The sequence below is a fragment of the Serinus canaria genome, chromosome 2 (genome assembly GCF_022539315.1).
Source record: "Serinus canaria isolate serCan28SL12 chromosome 2, serCan2020, whole genome shotgun sequence".
Classification (NCBI taxonomy): domain Eukaryota; kingdom Metazoa; phylum Chordata; class Aves; order Passeriformes; family Fringillidae; genus Serinus; species Serinus canaria.
The window spans coordinates 18,721,350-18,741,622 of record NC_066315.1 but is presented as its reverse complement, the minus strand read 5'-3'; the positions used below and the strand labels follow the sequence as shown (position 1 = coordinate 18,741,622).

General features: G+C 35.0%; 1 protein-coding gene across 5 annotated transcripts in view; it reads left to right on the top strand.

Moving 5' to 3' along the window:
- The window catches only part of MLLT10 (MLLT10 histone lysine methyltransferase DOT1L cofactor), a 123,707-nt gene that overhangs the window by 23,064 nt on the left and 80,370 nt on the right, over positions 1 to 20,273 (top strand). For all 5 annotated transcript variants that reach the window (XM_050971618.1, XM_030241749.2, XM_030241727.2 and 2 more), the window contains 2 exons: positions 12,402 to 12,511; positions 18,561 to 18,664. In XM_050971618.1, the coding sequence (XP_050827575.1) occupies positions 12,402 to 12,511; positions 18,561 to 18,664 (214 nt within the window). The remainder of the gene's footprint in view (positions 1 to 12,401; positions 12,512 to 18,560; positions 18,665 to 20,273) is intronic.

Genomic DNA, 20,273 nt, shown 5'->3' with positions numbered 1-20,273 from the left:
TCCTAAACGTAAAAGAAAACACTGACTGCCTTAGGAAGAGATAACTGTTTAAGAGTAACCCTTATTTGTCCACTTCAGGTTCAATTTACTTTCATCTATCATTATTCTTGGTTTCATTTTTAGGAAAAAAGTTACAATAGAAAAACTGCATTTAACATAAGATTTAATGGGTTAAATGGATGAATTTTATGTGTATTTAGTTGGAGCTTGAGCGTTTATAGAAAGCTGTTGAAAGTGTACCATTCATGGAGGAAAGTGGAATTTTTATGTCTATAGCCCAGACTGAATGCACCAGTGCATTTTCAAAGGTTGACTCTTTCATGCCTGATTTAGTAATAGGTTCTGTAACAAAGAAGTTAGAGCTGGAAAGTTGCAGTAGTGATTACCTCTCCCTTGCATCTTTCTAATTTCACTGTTCAGGTTATCATCAGTTCTGCTCCTGCTGAGTAGAGCTGCTGGAGAAAGTCTCCACTGAATATCCTGGCTTGATTATATTTCTGCTAATAGCTGGGTGATATGAGTGTAAAATTTCAATTAACTTTTGAATCACTTTTGGAATGCTGCCTTCTCTCTCTAATAGATATTCTAAATTCCCATCCATCATCTATCTGTGAATAGCCTGGTCATTTTGATACAGAGCCTTTTCATTGTGAGAGGAGAAGGTATGATCTGTATTCTGGAATTCCCTTGGACAGTCTATGTCAATTGTATTCTGCAGATTCTATGCTGTGTACTTGATATTCCAGCTAATTTGTATCTTCGCTTAGTGTTGATGCAGCTTTGCTATTTCTGTTGCAGTTGAGTTACAGGAACACAGGGCCTGCTCATGTTTGTGCTGATCTCTCCTTTCCCTTGTGTACCTTTGACTGCTCTATTCATATGTATATATCTATGCTCTAGGTTTACCATTGCAGTGTCAACTGATTCAAACACATCACTGAACTTAATGCCCAGTACTTAAGTTTTATTCCTCTTTATTATTCCTCTCCTGTCGATACATGCAATGTTTAATTAATTTCTTTAGAAATGGCAGCTGGACTCTTTATTTTGAGGAAATAGTAATAAGAAAGCCTCAAACGTGAAATACACAGGAAAATTTGTGAAGTATGAAGTAGCTGAAATGTGTCCTGGTTTTATACTTAAAGTAGTATTTGGGAATGCTTTGCTATTATGCTGTGATGGTCTTGGAACTTTCTTAGCATGAAGTCTTGAGAACTTACTTTGATAGTGTGCATCAAAGATGTGAGCATCCTATTAGTTGTTTCTCTTATGGCTCTATTAATTATAATTATAAGTTCTTGTCTGAAAGTGAATTACTATATAACATTGAAATGCTTTTAGTTTCAATAGCAAAGATATAACATCGTACTATAATTTTATTACTCAACTGTTTTCATCTGTGACAACTTCATACTGAATATTTCATAGCTGAGAGGCATAGGAATTTATATTTTCTTCTGAAAACACCCAGCCTCTGTAACAGATCTTGTCCATGGTGTTGAAAACAGCAAATTCTACTTTGTGGACTAAATGTTTTTTAAATAATAGCTTTATGGAAGGATGTGCACCTTGGAAAATACTTTGACTGGTGTTGCATTTAAGCAATCTGCATTCTTACCTGGAATTTTTCTTTCATAGAGTTGCCTAACAAGAGATTGTACCAGAAGATTTTTAGACTTAAAGAAATACTGTTGAAGGTCAGATAATGGTCTTGCCAGTTGAAATGGCATTTTCAGTAGGTTAATTCTTTTTTAAAAAGCTGTTACACCTTTTGTTGCTAAGCGAATCATAAAAAGATGCAGGTATTTGAGAAGAAACTTGGAAACAAACATTTCTGGTAAAACCTAGTAAGGATCTAGCTTTATAAACTTGTAATTATGCAGTCTATCTCAAAGTATAGAGATAATTAAATGGTCTTAGCTTTTCAGAGCAAGAGATAAAATTGCTGATTTTAAGTCAGTGATAGTTTTCCTTCTTTCTGCCTTCTGGCAACAAATAACTTCATTTTGTAGCCGGAAAAAAACAGTGTGCTTTTTGTTTTGAGTATGCAGATAGCTTGGCCCATACATGGCCTACTGCTCCTGTAGGTTTTTTTTTTTAACAGTCTTCTGGATATTTGCTCTATAAGAAGGTGAAGGACTGTGTTTTGGGCATTGAAGGTACCATATTTTCTTTTATGTCTGGAAGATTAATGGGCTACTGGGCTTTTACTATAGTGTTCTGTGATTTTCATAACCTGCAGTAAGATGCTATTACTGCAGTGAGGGTCCATTGTTTCCTCCTCCTTTGTGATGGTACTTGTGTTTAAAACTTTTTCTTGTTTTCTGCCCTGCATTCCTTTTCAGCTGCGTGAAAACTTCTGTGACATAGCTGCACATGCTAATGCTGATAGAAGGAATGGCCAGGGGTGTTCTTTTAGCAGCAACCTGTATATGATCTGTCTTAAGTCAGTTGAACAACTATAACTGAAGGCAGCCTAATCTTAGGGCTCTTCTGTAACGGTGTTGTCTTGCCTTTAAGAACTCTGGGGCACTACGTGTATGGCAGTAGTCTAGGAATCAAACTCGTGTTGTTTATAAGTATTGATTGACTATAAGTATAATTAATTGACTGTATATTGCGGTAGCATATGGTGTGGTTGTGTTGGTATTTTGTGAGTTTTTTGTCCCTCCCTCCCACTCCCCCACAACGTGCGAGGTTCCTTTGTGTGCATTCTTCCTCCTGCTCCCCCTCCTTTTACTGACCTGTTACTGCTTATCTGACCTTTTAGAGATCACCATTTTTTTAGATTCACTTTTTAGGTTTTATATTTCTGTTTGGAGTTTGACTCTGCCTTAGTCGTGCTTATCAGGTTAATGTGGGTCCTCTAGTGTTATCTATGGCAAATACAGAATTACAATTTTCAGTGATTTCTGAAATACAGCATTATTGGAGCAGTACTGTCATGGATTTTACAGAGAACTTAAAAGTAACAGCTTGAGATAGTAATAGGAGAGGAACATATCATATCATGGAGGTCAAACAACATTTGTCCTGCTCTCTTTGACATTATGAACTAGATTATTGAGAAGGGTCTTCTGTGCCTTCTCAGAATAGTTTCCTAGCCTACAAGCATTTATACTTCGGGACTTCTTGCTCCAGACATGGTATTTTTGTTTGATGGAAGATGAGTCCATCACACTATTGAAGTGTTCTCTTCTGTATAAAGTTTAGCATCCATGCGTGGCAAGGCATTTTGCAGTTGACCAGTACGATGTGTCCATGAGTTTCTTTTGAACCTGTCACCTCATGGTTTTATTTTATGCAAATTTGATACTTGGTATTTGCAAACTGGGGTGGCAAGGGTCAGTTATTCTGTGCTTACCTTTCCAATACCTGTTCCCATAAACTTTTTGGGTACAATGGCAAGTACACCGGTGACTGCCTGTTCTTGGCTTGGTAATGGTGGCTGCTGGTGCTGTAATCAGAACCTGAAGTGACCCCAAAGAGATAGAGTCTGGATTTGTGTGGAATATGTCCTAGTCTGCTTCAGTGTCCCTCCTGTGCTTTCCATTGTCAGAGACTTCAAGTGACCGTGAGCAGGAGCAGCTAAGGTCCGTTTGCACGTGCTTGTTCAGTCTCTGCCCTGTTTGAAAAGGCCATTCTGCTCCTGCATTTCCACAGATCCTAGAAACAATACTCTTGGATTTAGCTGAGTGGAGTCTGGACTAGTATCTGTGGTGTGGCTTATCTGTCAATGGGTTTATCTGTCTTAAGGATTGTTAAGAGTTGACTGTATTTAGCTATTCATTTGATTAATTAATTTTTAAGAGTAATAGGACATTGCACAACTATGAGCAGGATAATTGTAAGAAATTTTAGGAATTAGCTTTGAATAAGTTTTAATACTATGTTTGCCTAATACCTATGACTGTCTTAGTGCTATTGTTAAATTTTGTGACCAAAAAATAATCCTTCCTGCATGTGGACTTTGTTTTTACATACACATGAGTACTTTTCCTGTGTTCAGAGACTGGAATTATATAAACTCCGTTAGGCTATTACCTGTTTTGTAAAATTTTTTATTTATTCTTTTCTTATTGATACTAAAAGTAGAAAAGGAAGATTAACTTGAAAGAGAAACTTTTCTCTCTGAATATATTTGTTGACAGAATTCCTTGATAAATTTGGTATTCATGTTCATGTTGTGGTTTTAAATGTGACTGAATATAAAAGTTCTTTTAAATGAGAAAACTTGATACGTATATGAGTTGCATATTGATTTGCTGTCTTACATGTAAGAAGGCTATTGAAAGATTAATTTTCCTTTAGCTTGGTGGATTGGTAAATGGATTAGTAGTTGGATAAAATATAAACACATTTTTTGAAAAACAGAGATGTAACAAATGAGCATTTGTTTGAAGATACTTGAGAACTGTTGGCATTTGACAGTTTTTGGCCTTTCAGTTCAGTAATATTTCCTAAACTGTTGCAGTAATTTCCTTTGGATTTTTGACACTCAGCGAGGAGGAAATAAAATCATGACCATTTGGACTGATTATAGCTTTTTGAATCCCAGTTCGTCTATCTTCTCATAGTACTGAGCATGCATTCTGTTTTGTAAGCAAATTGTTCACTTGTATCTAATATAGTGCATCTCGCATTTAAATAGTTTTCTTGCAGTAATCTTTTTCCACAATTTTCTGTGAGCTTAAAAGGTTTGATTTTGCTATACAAGTTGTTACTTTGAAATCTGATTCCAGTGGATGATGATCAGGAATGCTGTGTAACAACATTCTTTGTATGACTTTTCACTAAGACTTCTTTCATGCAGCTGCTTGGGGAAAGGCCAGCTAACAATGTGGTGGTTTTATGTCATGGTCCAGACCCTCTTCCCACCCCCTGGCTTAGCGGCAGGATCTCCCAAGTCTATAAAAACGTTATATACTAGGCTTTCCCGTTGCTGTTGTTATTATTAGAATCTCACTGTCTGGTTTACTGTTCTGATGAGTTTTCTCGGTGTTAATGTCTAAGAATGTGGATGGTATAATGTTATATGTACACACTGAGATGTAAGCACTTGCAAAATGCATACCTACAAATGTTCTGGCCTTTTTGAGCAGATTTACAGCAGTGTGTGATTTTTTTTTTTTTTTACTGGGAAAGAGGAAAAAAAAAAATTTAAAATACTGCATTAATAGAAATTGTTGTATTACCATATAAAGTATTGTGTATTTATGATTTATATTACTGATAATCACAGTGTATATGTAGAAATTTTTAAAATAGAGTTTTAGGTGCTTATTTACACATTTCTTCCTTTTGTTGAATGAAAAGATTTATTGAGAGAGGTGAAGAAACTCAGTAATTCCATAGCATGCCACATAAAATTATTAAAGCTATTAGCTTACTCAGTGGACCAATGGAATTTCATCTGTAGGTGTTTTGAAAACAAACTATTTGTTGTGCTGCAGAGTGACGATTTGAAACGAATCAATTCTTTACTTGAGGTCCAGATTTTTCTAAATGGAGTATTTTGTGAAATTCAGTAGTAGGACTTTGTAGGATGAAGCCTTTTTCTTCGTAGACAAATAGTATTTATTTTGCCCTTTTAACAAATTGTCCATTCTGTACCAATGACAAGGTTGGCTACCAGCCACAACAGTGAGAGCTGTAGTGGTTAGTGTGGCACCTTCTTTTTACCCCTCTTCAAAGAGTGGATCAAACAATATAATATGAATAATGCTGTATTAAGTACAACAAACTCTAAATCTTTATTTAATAGAGTAAGGAGACGACAGTAACTTCAGACAGATTTCTTATCTGCAAGTTTGCTTGTTTTAACAGGAAAGGAAGAGCAGGGTTAAAAATATATGGAATGTCTTAATGAGGAGACACTTGACTAAAGGTTTAAAATAGTGCTTAATCTTTCCCTTTGGCAAAGAGTAACAGTAATGGTCTTAAGTACATGTTTGGAAGGTGAATCCAGCAGAGTCGGATAGAGCTCAGCCTTTGGGTCAGTCAGCAGATCTGATAGTTGTGGAAATGGAGGGTGCAATTTCATGTAATCTAGGACAGCTGTTGACCTTTGCTGAAAGGAGGGGACTGTGGTTTTCCCCTGACTGGGTGTTTCTGCATTGATGGTTTTGTATATGGTCATCATGTGACCTCAGTGTGGATTGCTTCAAACCATTGACTGATCTTGCTCAAAGGTAAACTCTTAAGTTTCCCGCAAATTTTGTAATGAGATGAAAGAAAAAAATTATTTGACCTGCTACACAGCAAACTCATACTGCAAGGAGAGGACAAGGATGTACAGTTGAAAGTGAACAGTAAGGTGAGACTCTGCTTTTCAGTGACAGTCTACAACTGAAATGGATTGAGGTGTATCCTAATTGTCCTAATTGGCAATTTAAAGCAACCCCCATAAGAAACTAATATTTCAATAAAGATTTTTTCCATGCTAGAATAATACATACATTCTCTTGCTTTGGGAGTGAGCTGTAGTTACAAAGTAAGACTTCTTTAATGAAATGTAATGGACTCTTTAGGAACTTAGAATGCATAAACAAATTTTGCCCTGACATTGCTGCATGGTTAGGGGATTGGTATAATATCCCAGAACTCTTGTGCTACCAGTCCTGTGGCTGGAGTTCAGTGTGGCTTCACGATTCTGGTCTCTTCAGTGCATTAGTGCTCTGCTGCACAGCTTCAGCACTCACTGTGGGTTGTAGTGGAGTCCCTACTCTGTGCCTCTTAGTTCATGAGCAAGACATGGGCTTCCCTTGTGGATGGTAGGATGGATTATATGTTTGTTGCTGTTATTTTATTATGAGGTCAAAGACGATGAAAACAAGGCTTGAAAACTTGGACTGGAAGGCATTTTAAAAGTACTATGCATTTATTTATGGGGAAGGTGCCTGTGAATCAAATTTTGGGCAATTAAGCAATAGTTGTAAAGGCAGAAATTTAGTTAGGTGGGTAACATACTGTGTATTATTTATCTTCCTGGGTTTTCTTTGTTAATTTACTTTGGTAGAGTTTACTTCTAATTACAGAGCTCTTTGTCGGCAACAGTCTTGTGTTTGCTGATGGTAGAATGCTAGGAATTACTTTTCTCTGTCACATTAGGATAACAGATCAACTATTTCTTTTCAGCTAGGGGTCTGAAGTCTGAGCTTTGTTACTCTGAATGTTAGTGAACATTATACATTAAAATTCTGCCTGCTAAGTATGTACTGCTAGGTTTGCACTGAGTTAAAAATCAGTAAGGCATCAGAAATAAAAATCTCAGCGAAGATTGGTAACATTAGGATAGATTCTATGGTGGTAATGGAACATTTTGTGAACTAGAATGAAACGTAAAAAGTGGTGAAACTCAGTAGAGTGTCTTTCTAAGACAAATCAAAGTAAAAAAGCATTTAAATGAAATGCTGCAAGTCTCATATGGTGTATTTAAACTTTGACGACTTTTCAGCATGAATTTCAAATTTTTAATATTGGAAAAAATTGGTTTCATTATTGTTATCAAAGCAGATCTCAGAGTTGCTTTATATGTGGTTTTTCACGTTGTTTGAAAGTTGGTAGAATTTGTTTTCTAAGATCTTCCCAAAGGAAAATGTCTTAGTTATATTTGTGTCATATTTTCTTAGAAAGCACACTGGATTTTTTTGTAAAAGGTAAGCAGCATTTTCCAAAATTACTGATCTTGAAAGTACAGTTGAAGTAAGTATTTTTAACTTTGCCTATCACCAATAAGTAAAAATTAAAAACGATATTTTGCAGTTTCTGGGTGGAGACACTGATTGTTGTAGAGTATTGGGTTTTTTGGAAGCAAAAGAGGCAGTGAATCTGTCAGCCTATCGTAGCCTGAGGGGTTTTCTTCAGCAGTTTCAGAGAAAACAGTTCTAGTTGGAGTGCACAGAAATAGGGAAATTCGATGGCTAATTTGAATCCTTACGATACATTTCTTAGGCTTTGTAGTTTAAAAACAAGAAATTAAGTTCATTTTAAGGTAAGCAAGGCAAGTAATATCATCTGGTAAAAATACTATTATTGGGAAGACATATGTCAAAAGGCCGCTGTCTTAAAGATTGAAAAATAAATAAAATAAAAAAATCTGAGTATAAGGGACAATTTTAACATGTTGCAAGCTGCCAATATCTCTATTTGCAAAAACATGTGTCCTGCCCTCTCTTCCAGTTTAAGTTGTCCTGAAAGTGAGATGAAACCAAAAGTAAATTGGATATAAGGAGTTCAGTGGGGGTAGTAAGAGTTTGTTAGCAATTACTGCAAGTTTCATAAGTAAAATTAAAAAAGCAAGTAATACATCTGTGGCCATTTGTCTGGATTCAAACCGTACACAACTAAAGTGAATGGAAGCTTATCGTTAATTGAAAGAGTAAATTATATGGTTTATGGAGATGGGTTTAATGAACACATTTGGAACAAAAGCGATCTCAAAAATCTCATGGGTTCCTGGCCAAATTTGGTAAACAGTTAAGAAAAAATAGGAATATCTTGCTGCTATTTCTGTACAATGTTGGGTGAAGAAGAGAGCTGATAAAATAATTTCAGTTGCACCAGAAACTAGGGAGAAGGTTTTGAATGTTTTTGAATGTGTATAACAGTGCTGTTGTAGTTTTTATTTTATAATCTAAAACATGGGTTTACAGTGGTATTTTTCACACTTAAACATTGATAAAGCTTAAAAGGACTGGATTTAGTGATGGTTTTTTTATTCCTGGATGAGAAGGAGGGAAAAGGTGTATAGTTGCTGATGAAATTTTAATTGCCCTAGAATAATGTAGTAAGTGATTTGAATAGGAAGTTTATAGTGCAAACTTTATGGCTTAGATGTAGTAAATGGAAAATACGTATTTTAAGGTAGTCTTAAATACCACACATCCTTTTAAATGCTTACTTCTCATACAGGCTTCTTTGTACAGTTTGGATGGGTGTCTTTAGAATGTTTCTTTGTCCCTGCAGACAAAGAAAGCAGGTATCATCCAGTAGAAAACAGTAGACAAAAGCATTCAACTTTGAACGTGGCAATAGGTCCTTTATTCTGCTGGAACTCTAAGCCCTGTGCTCAGCCTGAGTAGTTGTCTAAAAGAGAAGGAAATGTCAGGAGAGGATCAGGAAGGTGGTTTTGCACTGTGTTTTATAGTCAGGAGCACTCTCAGTTGAACAAAACATGACAAGTAAAACTGTTTATAGGTTAGTAGCTCGTTCTCTCATCAGCAGGACCAAGGACATCTATCACACGTTGGCTATAGGTGTCCTTACTTCTGTGCTTATGCTTTGTAGCTATAGTGGCTAGTCCCTTGATGCTTGGGAAAATGGTTCTTGTTTGCTTTTTTTCTGTTTTCCTCCCACTGTCTTGTTCTTATATGGCAAAATGGAATCTTCTTGACCTCCCTTAACTATAAAAGTTTTGTGGAGGAGTCTACAGACCTTGAGTTCTGAGAAGGTGGAGATTGCACAGCACCTTCAGACAACCAGTTCTTAAGCACGTTTGTTATGGAAAAGTATCTTCCTTACTCTTCCTAAAGGGAACTCTCCTTGACACTTCCAGGTCAGCTGGGTGTTGCTCTCTGACAATTCTGTATTTCTTCACCTGTTAAAATTTGGACAAAAGGATATTTAAGAACTTGTGTACAGGGTGTCTTGAATCCAAGTGGATGCTGGTGCTGGAGTTAGGTTTTTTTTTTGGTGTAGACATTTGAGGCTGGTAACATAAGGGTGCTGCAACCACCCTCTGGTTAAATTTTTGTTGGACATTATTGTGATTTATTATATTATTGTGATTTTCCAACAAGGCCAGATTATGTAGGATCTGGAGGTGCCAGATGGAAACCAATGGAAAATGTCCCTTGTCCTCAATTCCTTGGGCACTTATTCACCTATATTCAAAAAGTGTTTTAGTGCTGTGGTGCTTCATTTGTTTCATTATATAGATCCTGGGTTTGATCTCATGAAAGTTAAAAGCCTGTTACTGGCCATAGCTGTCTTGGATGTGTACTTCCTGTTTGTAAATTGGAATATATTGTAGTGGTTTTTTTTTTTTAATTTTTTTTTTTTTTAATTTTTTTTTTTTTTTTTTTGTGGAACACTATTCAGTTAAAGTTACTCCTGAAGCTGGTTCCTTATACTAAAAATTCTTTACCTACCTAAAATTCAGTTCACTTAGTAAGTGGTTTTTTTCCCCCTAATGTCTCTGGTATTTTTTGTATATTTACATAATAATTTTCCATTATATGTAAGTGTAACTAGAGTACAGACTTAATTACATATGCGGTAAAAGCTTTTGCCATCTGATTATGTGTAGCCAACTGAAGAAGGTTTATTTTTTTTTCAAAATTTCAGTGTCACTTTTTTATTGTTTTAATGACTTTATTAGATAAATGGTGTTTCTATTTGAGTTAATTTTTTGAGAGAACATTTAAAGATAAATATTCACCATTAACACCATATTAACATTTATTTGTCTTTAGTAAGATGATTCTGGCTTAAGGCAGTTTGCAATTCTTAGAAAAGCCCTTATAAACACTCTTTCCCTGAAGATATTTCAAGTAGACAAGTGAACAAAAAAGGTTGTGGTTTTTATAGTATTTTTTTCTCAGTCTGTCTGTTAATGATAATTTTAAAATGGTCTCTTGGAACAGGTTTTAAAAGCAGCTCAAGTTGGCTGTTTATACTTTTTTTTACCCTACACTTTTATTGGTCTCATGCTTTTTCTGTACAGAATAATTCTAAAGACTGTGAATAAAGTTAGGGAGCAGCACAGATGCTGTATTTAGTAGGAGTGGAAACACCAGACTGAAATGTGTGGTGTTACTGTAACTGTTGTGTGTGTGTGCACTTTTCATTTTTCCTAGAAATTGTAACTACCAATTTAGTAAATGGAGTGGGGAGACAACAGATCCGTTGCCAGAAACTGGAGAAGATTGGTGCTTTAAGAAAAGTATCTGGAATTGCATATGAGCTTTTTCTTCTAAATACCATTCCAGAGTCTCAACAATACTACTGTGAGCAAGCACAGCTTTGTGTTTAGCTCAGTTTAAGAGTCAGAGTAGAGTTCGGTGAAGAAATTAAGACCTTTTTGATTCTGTAGAGTAGTTGAAAAGAGAATATCCAATATGAAAGCTCAGAAAGGTCTGCAGTGAGACAGTATATGGTGGGGTTTGTGTTTAATTTTTTGGGGTTTTTTTGGGGGGTTTATTATTGTTGTTGTTGTTATTTTTATTACAGCATGCATTTGCACAATGATAATTTACATTGCTTGCCTAATATAATAATCTGCTAGATTATCTAATTATGTCAGTCTGTCATTTTATGTTCTTAATATTTGCGTACAAGTGAGCCTGGGTAGGAGGAAAGCAGAATTATTTTTAAAGTTTACTGCGGGTTTTGTGACAAGAGACTTCAGTTTTCCTCTTATGGAAGAACAGAATTTGTACCAAGCGATTAGCTGCCCCAAATTCACTTCTGGATGAGATGATAATACTTGTAATAATTCTGTTATTAATGTCAGTATAGCAGAATGTTGGATTAGCTATGTAGCAGCTTCTGCTAAATCTACAGTTATGGCATATGGTCCTCCTTCGAAACAAATCAATAGCTCTCAGGATCTCTGTTGAAAAAAGGCTTCCAATTTATAGGTTTGTTTCTGACTTTGAATTTTCTCCCACCTCCATCCAACCAAATGTCAGACAATTAAGAGTGTTGGCTTTCTTAAAATGTTGTTAAAGCACAGTATGGTAAGTAACTAACCATTTATTGATCCCAAGTTAATGAATTAGAATAGGACTGGATATAGGTATTTGTATTCCCATGAAAAAAGGAGTTGGCCACAACTTTATACATGGAAAAGCAAGAGATTTCATAGAGGGGATGGATGTGAGGGTGTGCATATGTTTTGCAATTTCTATCTACAGAAGGAAAGAGGAGTTTATTCAAATCAGAATGTTTTTAAAATAAAAATTGTACTCAGAAGTCTTCTGTGATGCCATGCTTGTAAGAATACCAGTCTGGTCAGATGCTGCTTCCTTTCTGCAGGACTTGGAGTAGCTTTTATGCAATGACTGTATTAATACAAGAAATTAAACAAAATAATAATTTTTCTGTTTGTGTGTCACTGTTTATATAAATCATTAGTATTTGAATTTCATAGAGTATTACTCATATAAATTCTCTCTGACTACCTTAAAAAATGTATTACTGATCATCTAAACTTTGGATTACAGAAATGAAATGTAAACATAACTTAAGTGTAATTTATGTCCTTAATATACTAAACAGTTAAAATAGTCTGTGAAAAAAAATAGTGTTGTAAAAGGTTCTTTGTACTGTAATTGTACTACAGTGAATTGTCCTTTAAGCTTCTAGAAAACATTAAATGCAATTATAACTTTTTGTAGGTTGGGCTCATGTGGTTTGTGCTCTGTACATTCCCGAGGTGCAGTTTGCAAATGTTTCTACAATGGAGCCTATCGTGTTGCAGTCTGTTCCTCATGATCGTTACAATAAGGTATAATTATATGTCTTTTTATATTTAATGTATTCATTTAAAAACTTCTGAGATATAACAATATTAAACTACACTTCTTAGAATGTACTTTATATAAAATTCCTAAATGTCTGCAGTAATGCTATAAGTTTTCTGCAATGTCTTTATGATAAATTGAAGAATTAAGAAAGCTGTATTATTAAATTAACCTGTAAGGTTATCTGCCATGTCTTATTAGTCTTTAGATTAGGGACTGTTTCGTTAATTAAAAATACCATTATCTTTGAATAACAGTTTATTTTGAAAGGAATTTTGAAAGGAGTATTTTCTGTAGGTTAAAATACTATTGCAGTTTATATGAGACGTTATTATTAATACCACAAAGTCCTAGTGTTTTAAGTGTTGATATTAACATAAACATGTTTATAAACATTTCTTTTAAGACAGAAAGGTATGCTAATATATTAAGGCAAATGCTTGCAAACTTTTGCCTTTGCAAACAACATTCACTTTAGTGGCGTTATTTGCTTATAGGAGAACTACTCCAAAATAATTGTCAGTGAGATGGAATGTTTTGTAAAGTGTGGTGAGACTTCAAATAAAAAAGCCCAAAAAGGTAGAGCAATAAACCAGTAGGTTGTTATTGTTCTTTATTGATAGTTACATTTTTCTTATTTCACTTGTGTTACTTTCTCCTCACTTAACTACATTGGTTTTTGTATGTTCCCTTCTGCAGATACAAACTGTCTGAATTTCTGAATAGTTGTGTTACATATTTTTCTTGTGTTGTTCTTTTAACCTCTAGTTTCTTTTTTACTTTATTTTATGGTAGTTTGTGGACAATGGAGTAATGTAGGAATAGACTGTGTTATAAAAAAGAGAAAGAAGAAAAAGGCATACATCCCCTCCTGTGTTCTTCCTACAGGGAGACCAGTCCTTGTTCACATTGCCTCTGTGACTTCTCACACCCCCCACATCCCCTTTACAAGTTTCCATCTTTGAGTTATGGGCTCCCCCATAATGTTTCTAGCCTTACTCCTTTTTTCTTTCTTTTTTCTTTTCTGTTTCACTTTCTCCAGTTGCTTGTCAATACATTTTGTCCGTCTTATTTACCAGTGCAGCTGAAAAACCAGGAGTCAAAGTCTATGTTTTTCTCAAGCCTTCTCATTACTGTCTGAGCATCTCTATTGGCATCTCACTGTTTGCTTCCCTCTGCATTGGCAAGAACATGCAATAGTGAGATTCAGTACAGAGCTAATAAAACCTTTCTGCTTGGGCACAAAGCAGTAAAGATTTCCTATAACTGATGAGTTTATTTCCTCTTTCTCCTCAACTCCGAGGAGACAGAACATCTTGTTTTTTTTTTCCTTGAATAGTAGTCAGTCATAATTTTTTTTTTAAAATTGGTACTGTTTCTCCCTTAATGTCCTTCAAAAATTTCATGGAACACTTTGGGTTTTGTTTTATCTGGCACCATTTCCATTGATGGTAATTGGATATTGGATGAGTAAATCCTTGTAACTTCAAAAAATGTACTCTGCATTTTTTATTATTGTTGACAAAATCCATTGTTTGTTTCTGTCTTTAGTCTTTGTTAATTCCTTTTCATCATAACTAAAGTTTCTTCTTTCTCCAACAGTTTTTTTGTTCTAAAAATATGACAATACAGTTGTGTTTTGCTACTAAAATTCTAGTTTCCATTTTTGTTGGTCTGTACTTACTGTTTTTCTTTCTCACTAGATAGTTACTAGCACCATACAGTTAACGTGGAGAGAGCTCCTGGTGTTGTCCAGCTGTTAGTTTTCTGTGCTCTGGGCAGGTGTTCTGATTGAGGTCTGTTTTCCATGTTAGCAGTCAGCCTAAAACTACTTTCATCAGGCCACTACAGTTTATTGAGAAGTACAGTGAGATCAGTGTCAGAAATGCCAAAGTTTGGGGTCACACCCCTAGCCTGCAAGTTATACTATTTTTGTTCTCTCTTTTTACAGAATTAGGATTTCACTGTCATTATTTGGTCTTTCTGGGTCAGGGAGAGAGGGGCTGTGGATGTCGGGGGAATTCAAGAAATGGCTGTTGTGCAGTTGCTACTGCAAACCTTCTGAAACCAGTCACACTGCAGTGCCAGCAGCAGTCTAGTTGTGACAGTACTGAATTTAGAGAAGTATTGGCTGACTGGGAACTCTCAACTCCGGCTAAGTCTGTAGCTGCTAAGTTTAGCACTGCTGTGGTTAAACTGCCATGGGTTCCCAAGTAGGCTATTCTTGAGCAATACCCCCCAAAACCAATAAAACTATTAGTTCCCTTTTCATGTAGCTTGCAGTAATTTCACCTTCTACTCCTATTGCTATTTAAGATAAATTGTGTTTATTTAAAGGACACTTTTTTTTAGATCAGAAATGTTGTAAAGCATTTCACTCTGACTTTATTAATTTGCATAAAAATGGAAAGAAAAGTTCTTGAAACATTTGTTGCACATTGAGAACAAATGTAAACATGTAATTAGGAAAAAAAAATGACTGGAGTTGTTTCTTTTCTTAGAGAGGCTTAGTGATAATTTCATTCTGCATCTCAGCTCAGGTTGGAATAGGAGATTTTAAGTAAGATATTATTTCCTGTGAAATTCTAAATAAATCTCTGTGCATGGTTGGATACATATAGAACACTAGCATATGGAATTGGGGGAAATACAGGCCAAAGAAAATTACCATGAGAGAGAAATTATACTGTAGTCTTCAAAGTAAATATTTTTGAAGTTTTGCCAGGACATAGAACTTAATTTAATGTTTGGGATTTTCCCTATGCACTTGTTTCTTTAGTAAACACTGCAAAATATGCAGTATTACCAAGTACAGTAATTTTAAATGCAAGAAGAAATGCTGTAGATACCAAGGCTTATCCATATGGAGATATTTGGCTGCTATTTCCCTGAAGTTTGCCTGCTTCAGGGATAAAAACCATCACATTACAGAATGAATCCACTGAATGATTTGATTAATGAGTTAGCTATCAGCAAAGTTCTTTTTACACTGTTGCTTCCAAAAAAGAAATGGGCTATTAGTTACTCTTCTTTTCAGAAATAAGTGTTTCTTAGTCCTTGGATGGTTATGCATGGAAAATATGTATTTATTTTACGTCAGCTTTTACCTGTCTTTCAGGTTTATTTGAAACTATGTGATAATTTTAGATAATTACTGCTTTTAGGAATGTCTTTTAAGAACTGATTTAAAGATAAGTGCATTTGTAGTTTCTTCATTTGCCTCGTAGTGAATGCAGCTGACAAACTTTTCTTTCAGTACTTGCTGCAACAGTGAGAAATTTCTGTACAACTCCTAGGTTTGATTTTGTGATCAGAGAATGCCATTGGGTAGCTGTTAGGAGTACTAAAAACTATTTCTGAAATTACTTTTTGCCTTATAATTTTGTCTCATCTTCCCTTCTGTCTGCCTTTGCAAAGAAAATTTACACTTTGAATCTTTAGGCAAAATACTGACAGTAACATAAAGACAGCTGTGCAAAATATATATTTTGCCTTAAAGGAAGTAAGATATTTGTTCTGAGTAAAATTTCCTTGCTGAGTCAAAAGCTTTTGCTTCTTTTCCAGTGAATTTGGGACTCTCTTCCCTTAAGAGCTTTGAAGAAAAGTGCAGCTGTAGGTGGTAGGACACAGTTTTAAACTTCCACATTTCAGAGGCTTCAGAGGGGTAGCATTTGTATGGATTTGCAGATACATGCAAGTCTTCCTTTGTGAAAGAAAGACAAAGGTTTTCAGGCTTCTGGAACGGTTTGTGTGTCTAAGAGAAGGTACAAATATGAGAAGATCAGCTGTAGAGAACTTACTGTCTGTTGGAACTTTCTTTGTCCCTGTTTCATATGGAGTACTAGGAAACAGGTTTAGTGCTTCTTGTGACTATTGTAGGAAAGTTCTTTGAGCTTTTTAAAATGAGTAGTCAGTCCACCATGTTGCATTTAAACTTGTTAATAATGTAGCTTGTAGTAATTTTTCAGTCATTTTACTGTAAATTGCTCTAAGAGGTCCCAAAAGAGAGACCCTACATGTAGGGTAAATACTGAAAAATGGAGTCTACATCTCTACTAAGTGGAATGCTTGTATTGCTTTTCTTTCTGAGCTTCAGTGAGGAAAAAAACTTTAAGAACTTGAAACTAAACTCGGAAAAAAACAGAAAGTAATTGGAGATTGAGTTTTATGGGGTTTATTGAACTCTCTGTTTATAGAGGTATCTTACTTTGAAGTTACTTACACTTAATATAGTGACTCAGATGAGGTTGATAGATCATGACCTTGTTCATTCCTAAAATCTAAATGTGTCAGGTCATGGTATGGAAAGCTAAAAAGCAGCCAGTCTCAGACCTTGTCAAACAACTGAATTATCAGTGTTCACCACCTTGAGGTACAAAAGAAGCAAGGCAAAGAATTAAGTAGGATTATCCTCTTTCTGATCTTTTAAATGTTAGGTTATAGGGTATGATTTTAGGATATATTAGCTTTAAAGTAGTGTGGAAACTGTACAAGAATAACTCTCCTACCTTCAAGTCTTGCATATTAACAAAAATGCTTTAGTTAGCTGACACCTCCTGTTAAATCTTGTTCTAAAAACCTCTGTAACAAGCTGTTCTGATCTCAGAATTTAACTCATTTTCCTGTCTAAGACTGGTTTTGCATTATATAATCGTTGTAAAAAATTTCAGTGGTCTCCTGGTCCATTTTTTTCCATCATGTTTTCTGCTACTCATGATTGATGTTGTTTGCATTTATTATTCTACTCATTCTCTGCCTCACTGAAAAGAGGTTATGATAAAATTGTTAGTTAAAATAGAGACAATTTTATTTTTTGGCATAAAGAAGTTTCTCTTTTCTGAGTAAGGATCTTATAACGAGGTTTCTGCAGAGGTAGGAGTGTCAATGTTTAATAATACTCAGTAAAGTTCTCTCATATAAAAACAAACACTTAATCCAGCTCAGTACTTTACTCTTCTTAAATTGTTAAATTTTACTTATGAATGTGATATGATATAGAATCTCTCTAAATGCTCTTTCAGTAATTAGGACAGGAAAAAAATGAGGAGATTTAGTTTTGCCTGATGTTTTTCCCTGGAATGCTGGTGAGAGATTGTAGTGACACCTGTCATAGTAGTGAACTTCCATACAGTATGTATGTACTTGTTAAAAAAAAGTAGTGAATAGTGAGGAAGAATTTAAGTTTTTTTGTCTTAATTTCTTCTGTTTTACTAAGAATTCTTTTGAATGATTAAAAATTGCTGTGGTATCCCAGAAAAAAAAAATTGACAGAAATGCTATGAAAAGATTTCCAGGTACTAAATAGGTTATTTTCATTTTAGCTTGTTTTGGAGGTTGAAATGTGTTTGGTATACTCATTCAGGCTTTTTTACAGAAGGTTCTTGATTGATGAATTTGCAGGATGTTTATAGGGCTGTCCGAGTCATACTGAAGTAGTCATCCAAACAAAGCAGAGTTCTGTTAAACACCAATTTAATTAAAAATGGCTGAGCATCATATGAATATTGAAACATGCTGTGACACTTGGAAAATTCTTTCCACCAAATGTACAAATAAAATTTCAAGTTTGCAGGTTTTTTTGTATGTAATTGTGTATATATATGTATGTACCATTTGGCATAATATACCATTAGACACTCAGTCTGATGTTTCTGAATTCCACAAATACATGTTATATTAAATGAATATGAAAATGACTGAGACTTAAAAGGACATAAATGCAAACTTGAAAGCAAGGACAGTTGGGAAGCCTAATGCTATTAACCCTTGGCTGTTTAACCCTTTAGCTGGTTGACAGTGGTATGAAATGTAAGCAAATTAGTAATTGTACTGCCTTAATGTTGGTGAAGTGTTGCACAAATCCCAAGAGCCTACCAGGTGATCTCCTTTTGCTAACAAGCATGATTAGACTTTCATAAAGAAGTTCTTAAACCAGCTTAGCTGCAAAATCCAGTAGTTCTCAGCCTAGGATCTCCTGTAACACAGAATTTGTTTGTATACTTCTTATCAAATTAAGTATTTTCTCTTTGATAGACATGCTATATTTGTGATGAACAAGGCAGAGAAAGTAAAGCAGCCACTGGTGCTTGTATGACATGTAATAAACATGGATGTCGACAAGCTTTTCACGTAACATGGTAAGTATATTTATTATTTAATATCTCTGATGTTGCAGAAAGAATCAATACACACAGTGTAATGAATAAGCTCCTTATTTAGTACATCTTTTGAGTAAAGAAATACAGCAAAGTGGTTTGTTTTTATAATAGTGTTTAGTAACAATATGGCAGTGGCAGCATAGATTTTGCAGTGAGCTGCAGAAGCTGTCTGATAATACTCCCCTGGGTGGTATTAAATGGTGTGTGCTCCTGCGAATAAGTATAGGAGGGTTTGGGGTTTTTTCTTGGTCTTAGGTTATTTTTCTTAGAGGATGTTTAATAGGATATGGGAGTATGAAGACATTGTTTGTTAGCATTGCCTGCTAACGGGTTTTGATGTTTACTTTTGGTAAACCAGTTGGAAAATTACTGAGCTGTATTTAAAAGTGCACTGGACTCACCCTTTCCAGTATGGATTTCCAAACATTTGGGAGTAACTCACTTCACTGGTTTTATCTAAATGGTACAGATCATCCTGAACTATTCAGATTTTATGTGTTACTGCTGGAGGAAAAAAAGCTGTGTCCTCCACCATCTGATTCATTCCACTTTAAGATACTTAGTTTTCCTTGCATTCAGGAGATGCTTGTTTCACTTTATGGATTTGTAAAAGAGGCTGGATAATTAGATTAAACCACATGTCAACAGGTAGAAGGAAGCAAAAAGAGTTCCACTCCAAAATTTGCAAGCATTGTTAGTTTTCTCAATTTCAGCTGGAGTTATTTTACAGTAGCAGGCAGATTTATCTAGGCAGTCTAGCTACATAATCTGTGGATTTACCTGTCTGTTTTATGACTGCCCCAGTATGCTGCTTCATGACCAGTTAAATGTATTTTCTTCAGTGTACCCAAGTGATAATCTGTATGTCTTGTGGAGATCTTGAAGGGTTTAATTCCATTGTTTTGGTGCTGGTAATCATGGCAACTCTTCATTTATATTTTTAATTGCTTGACTACTTTGCAGGTTTTATTCTTTCATAAGCATCTGATTTTTCATTGGATGTGATCAATGTCAAGTTTCTTTTTATGGTGAAAATGGATTGTGTTCCTCAAAGCGTGCATACCATGTAAAGGGATTACTTACAGATGTGAAAAAATGTGTACATCCAAGTGCTTGTATGAAAAGGTCTTTCCTTTCAAACACTTGGGTACATACAAGAGTCCTTTTCATCTTTTTACTTTATTCCAAAACCCTGAATGCTGTGAAGAGCATGAGACTTTAAGCTTAAAATTAAAACAGTGATCTTGCCACATTTAAGAATGTTTTGGTTCAAAAACATGGTCTATACTATGAAATGATATCTAGCTCGAGAGTAGTAGTATGGCTGGAGAAAATTAGAGGCTTCTGTAATATTAAAAAAATGGAAGAAAAATGTGAAGACTACCAGAAATCCAGAGCAAGGTGTATCAAATTGGGATAGTCAGAATGATTGTCTAATGAAAAATGAGCTTGAGTGCATGTTTTTTGTAAGTGAAACTTAGAAACAATATGTCTTTGCTTAAAGACATCCTCTTTATTTTTTTTTCTTGTTGGTATCAGCTGTAGATGTGCATGTATTTAGTATTTCTGGGTTTTCCAAGAACGTATT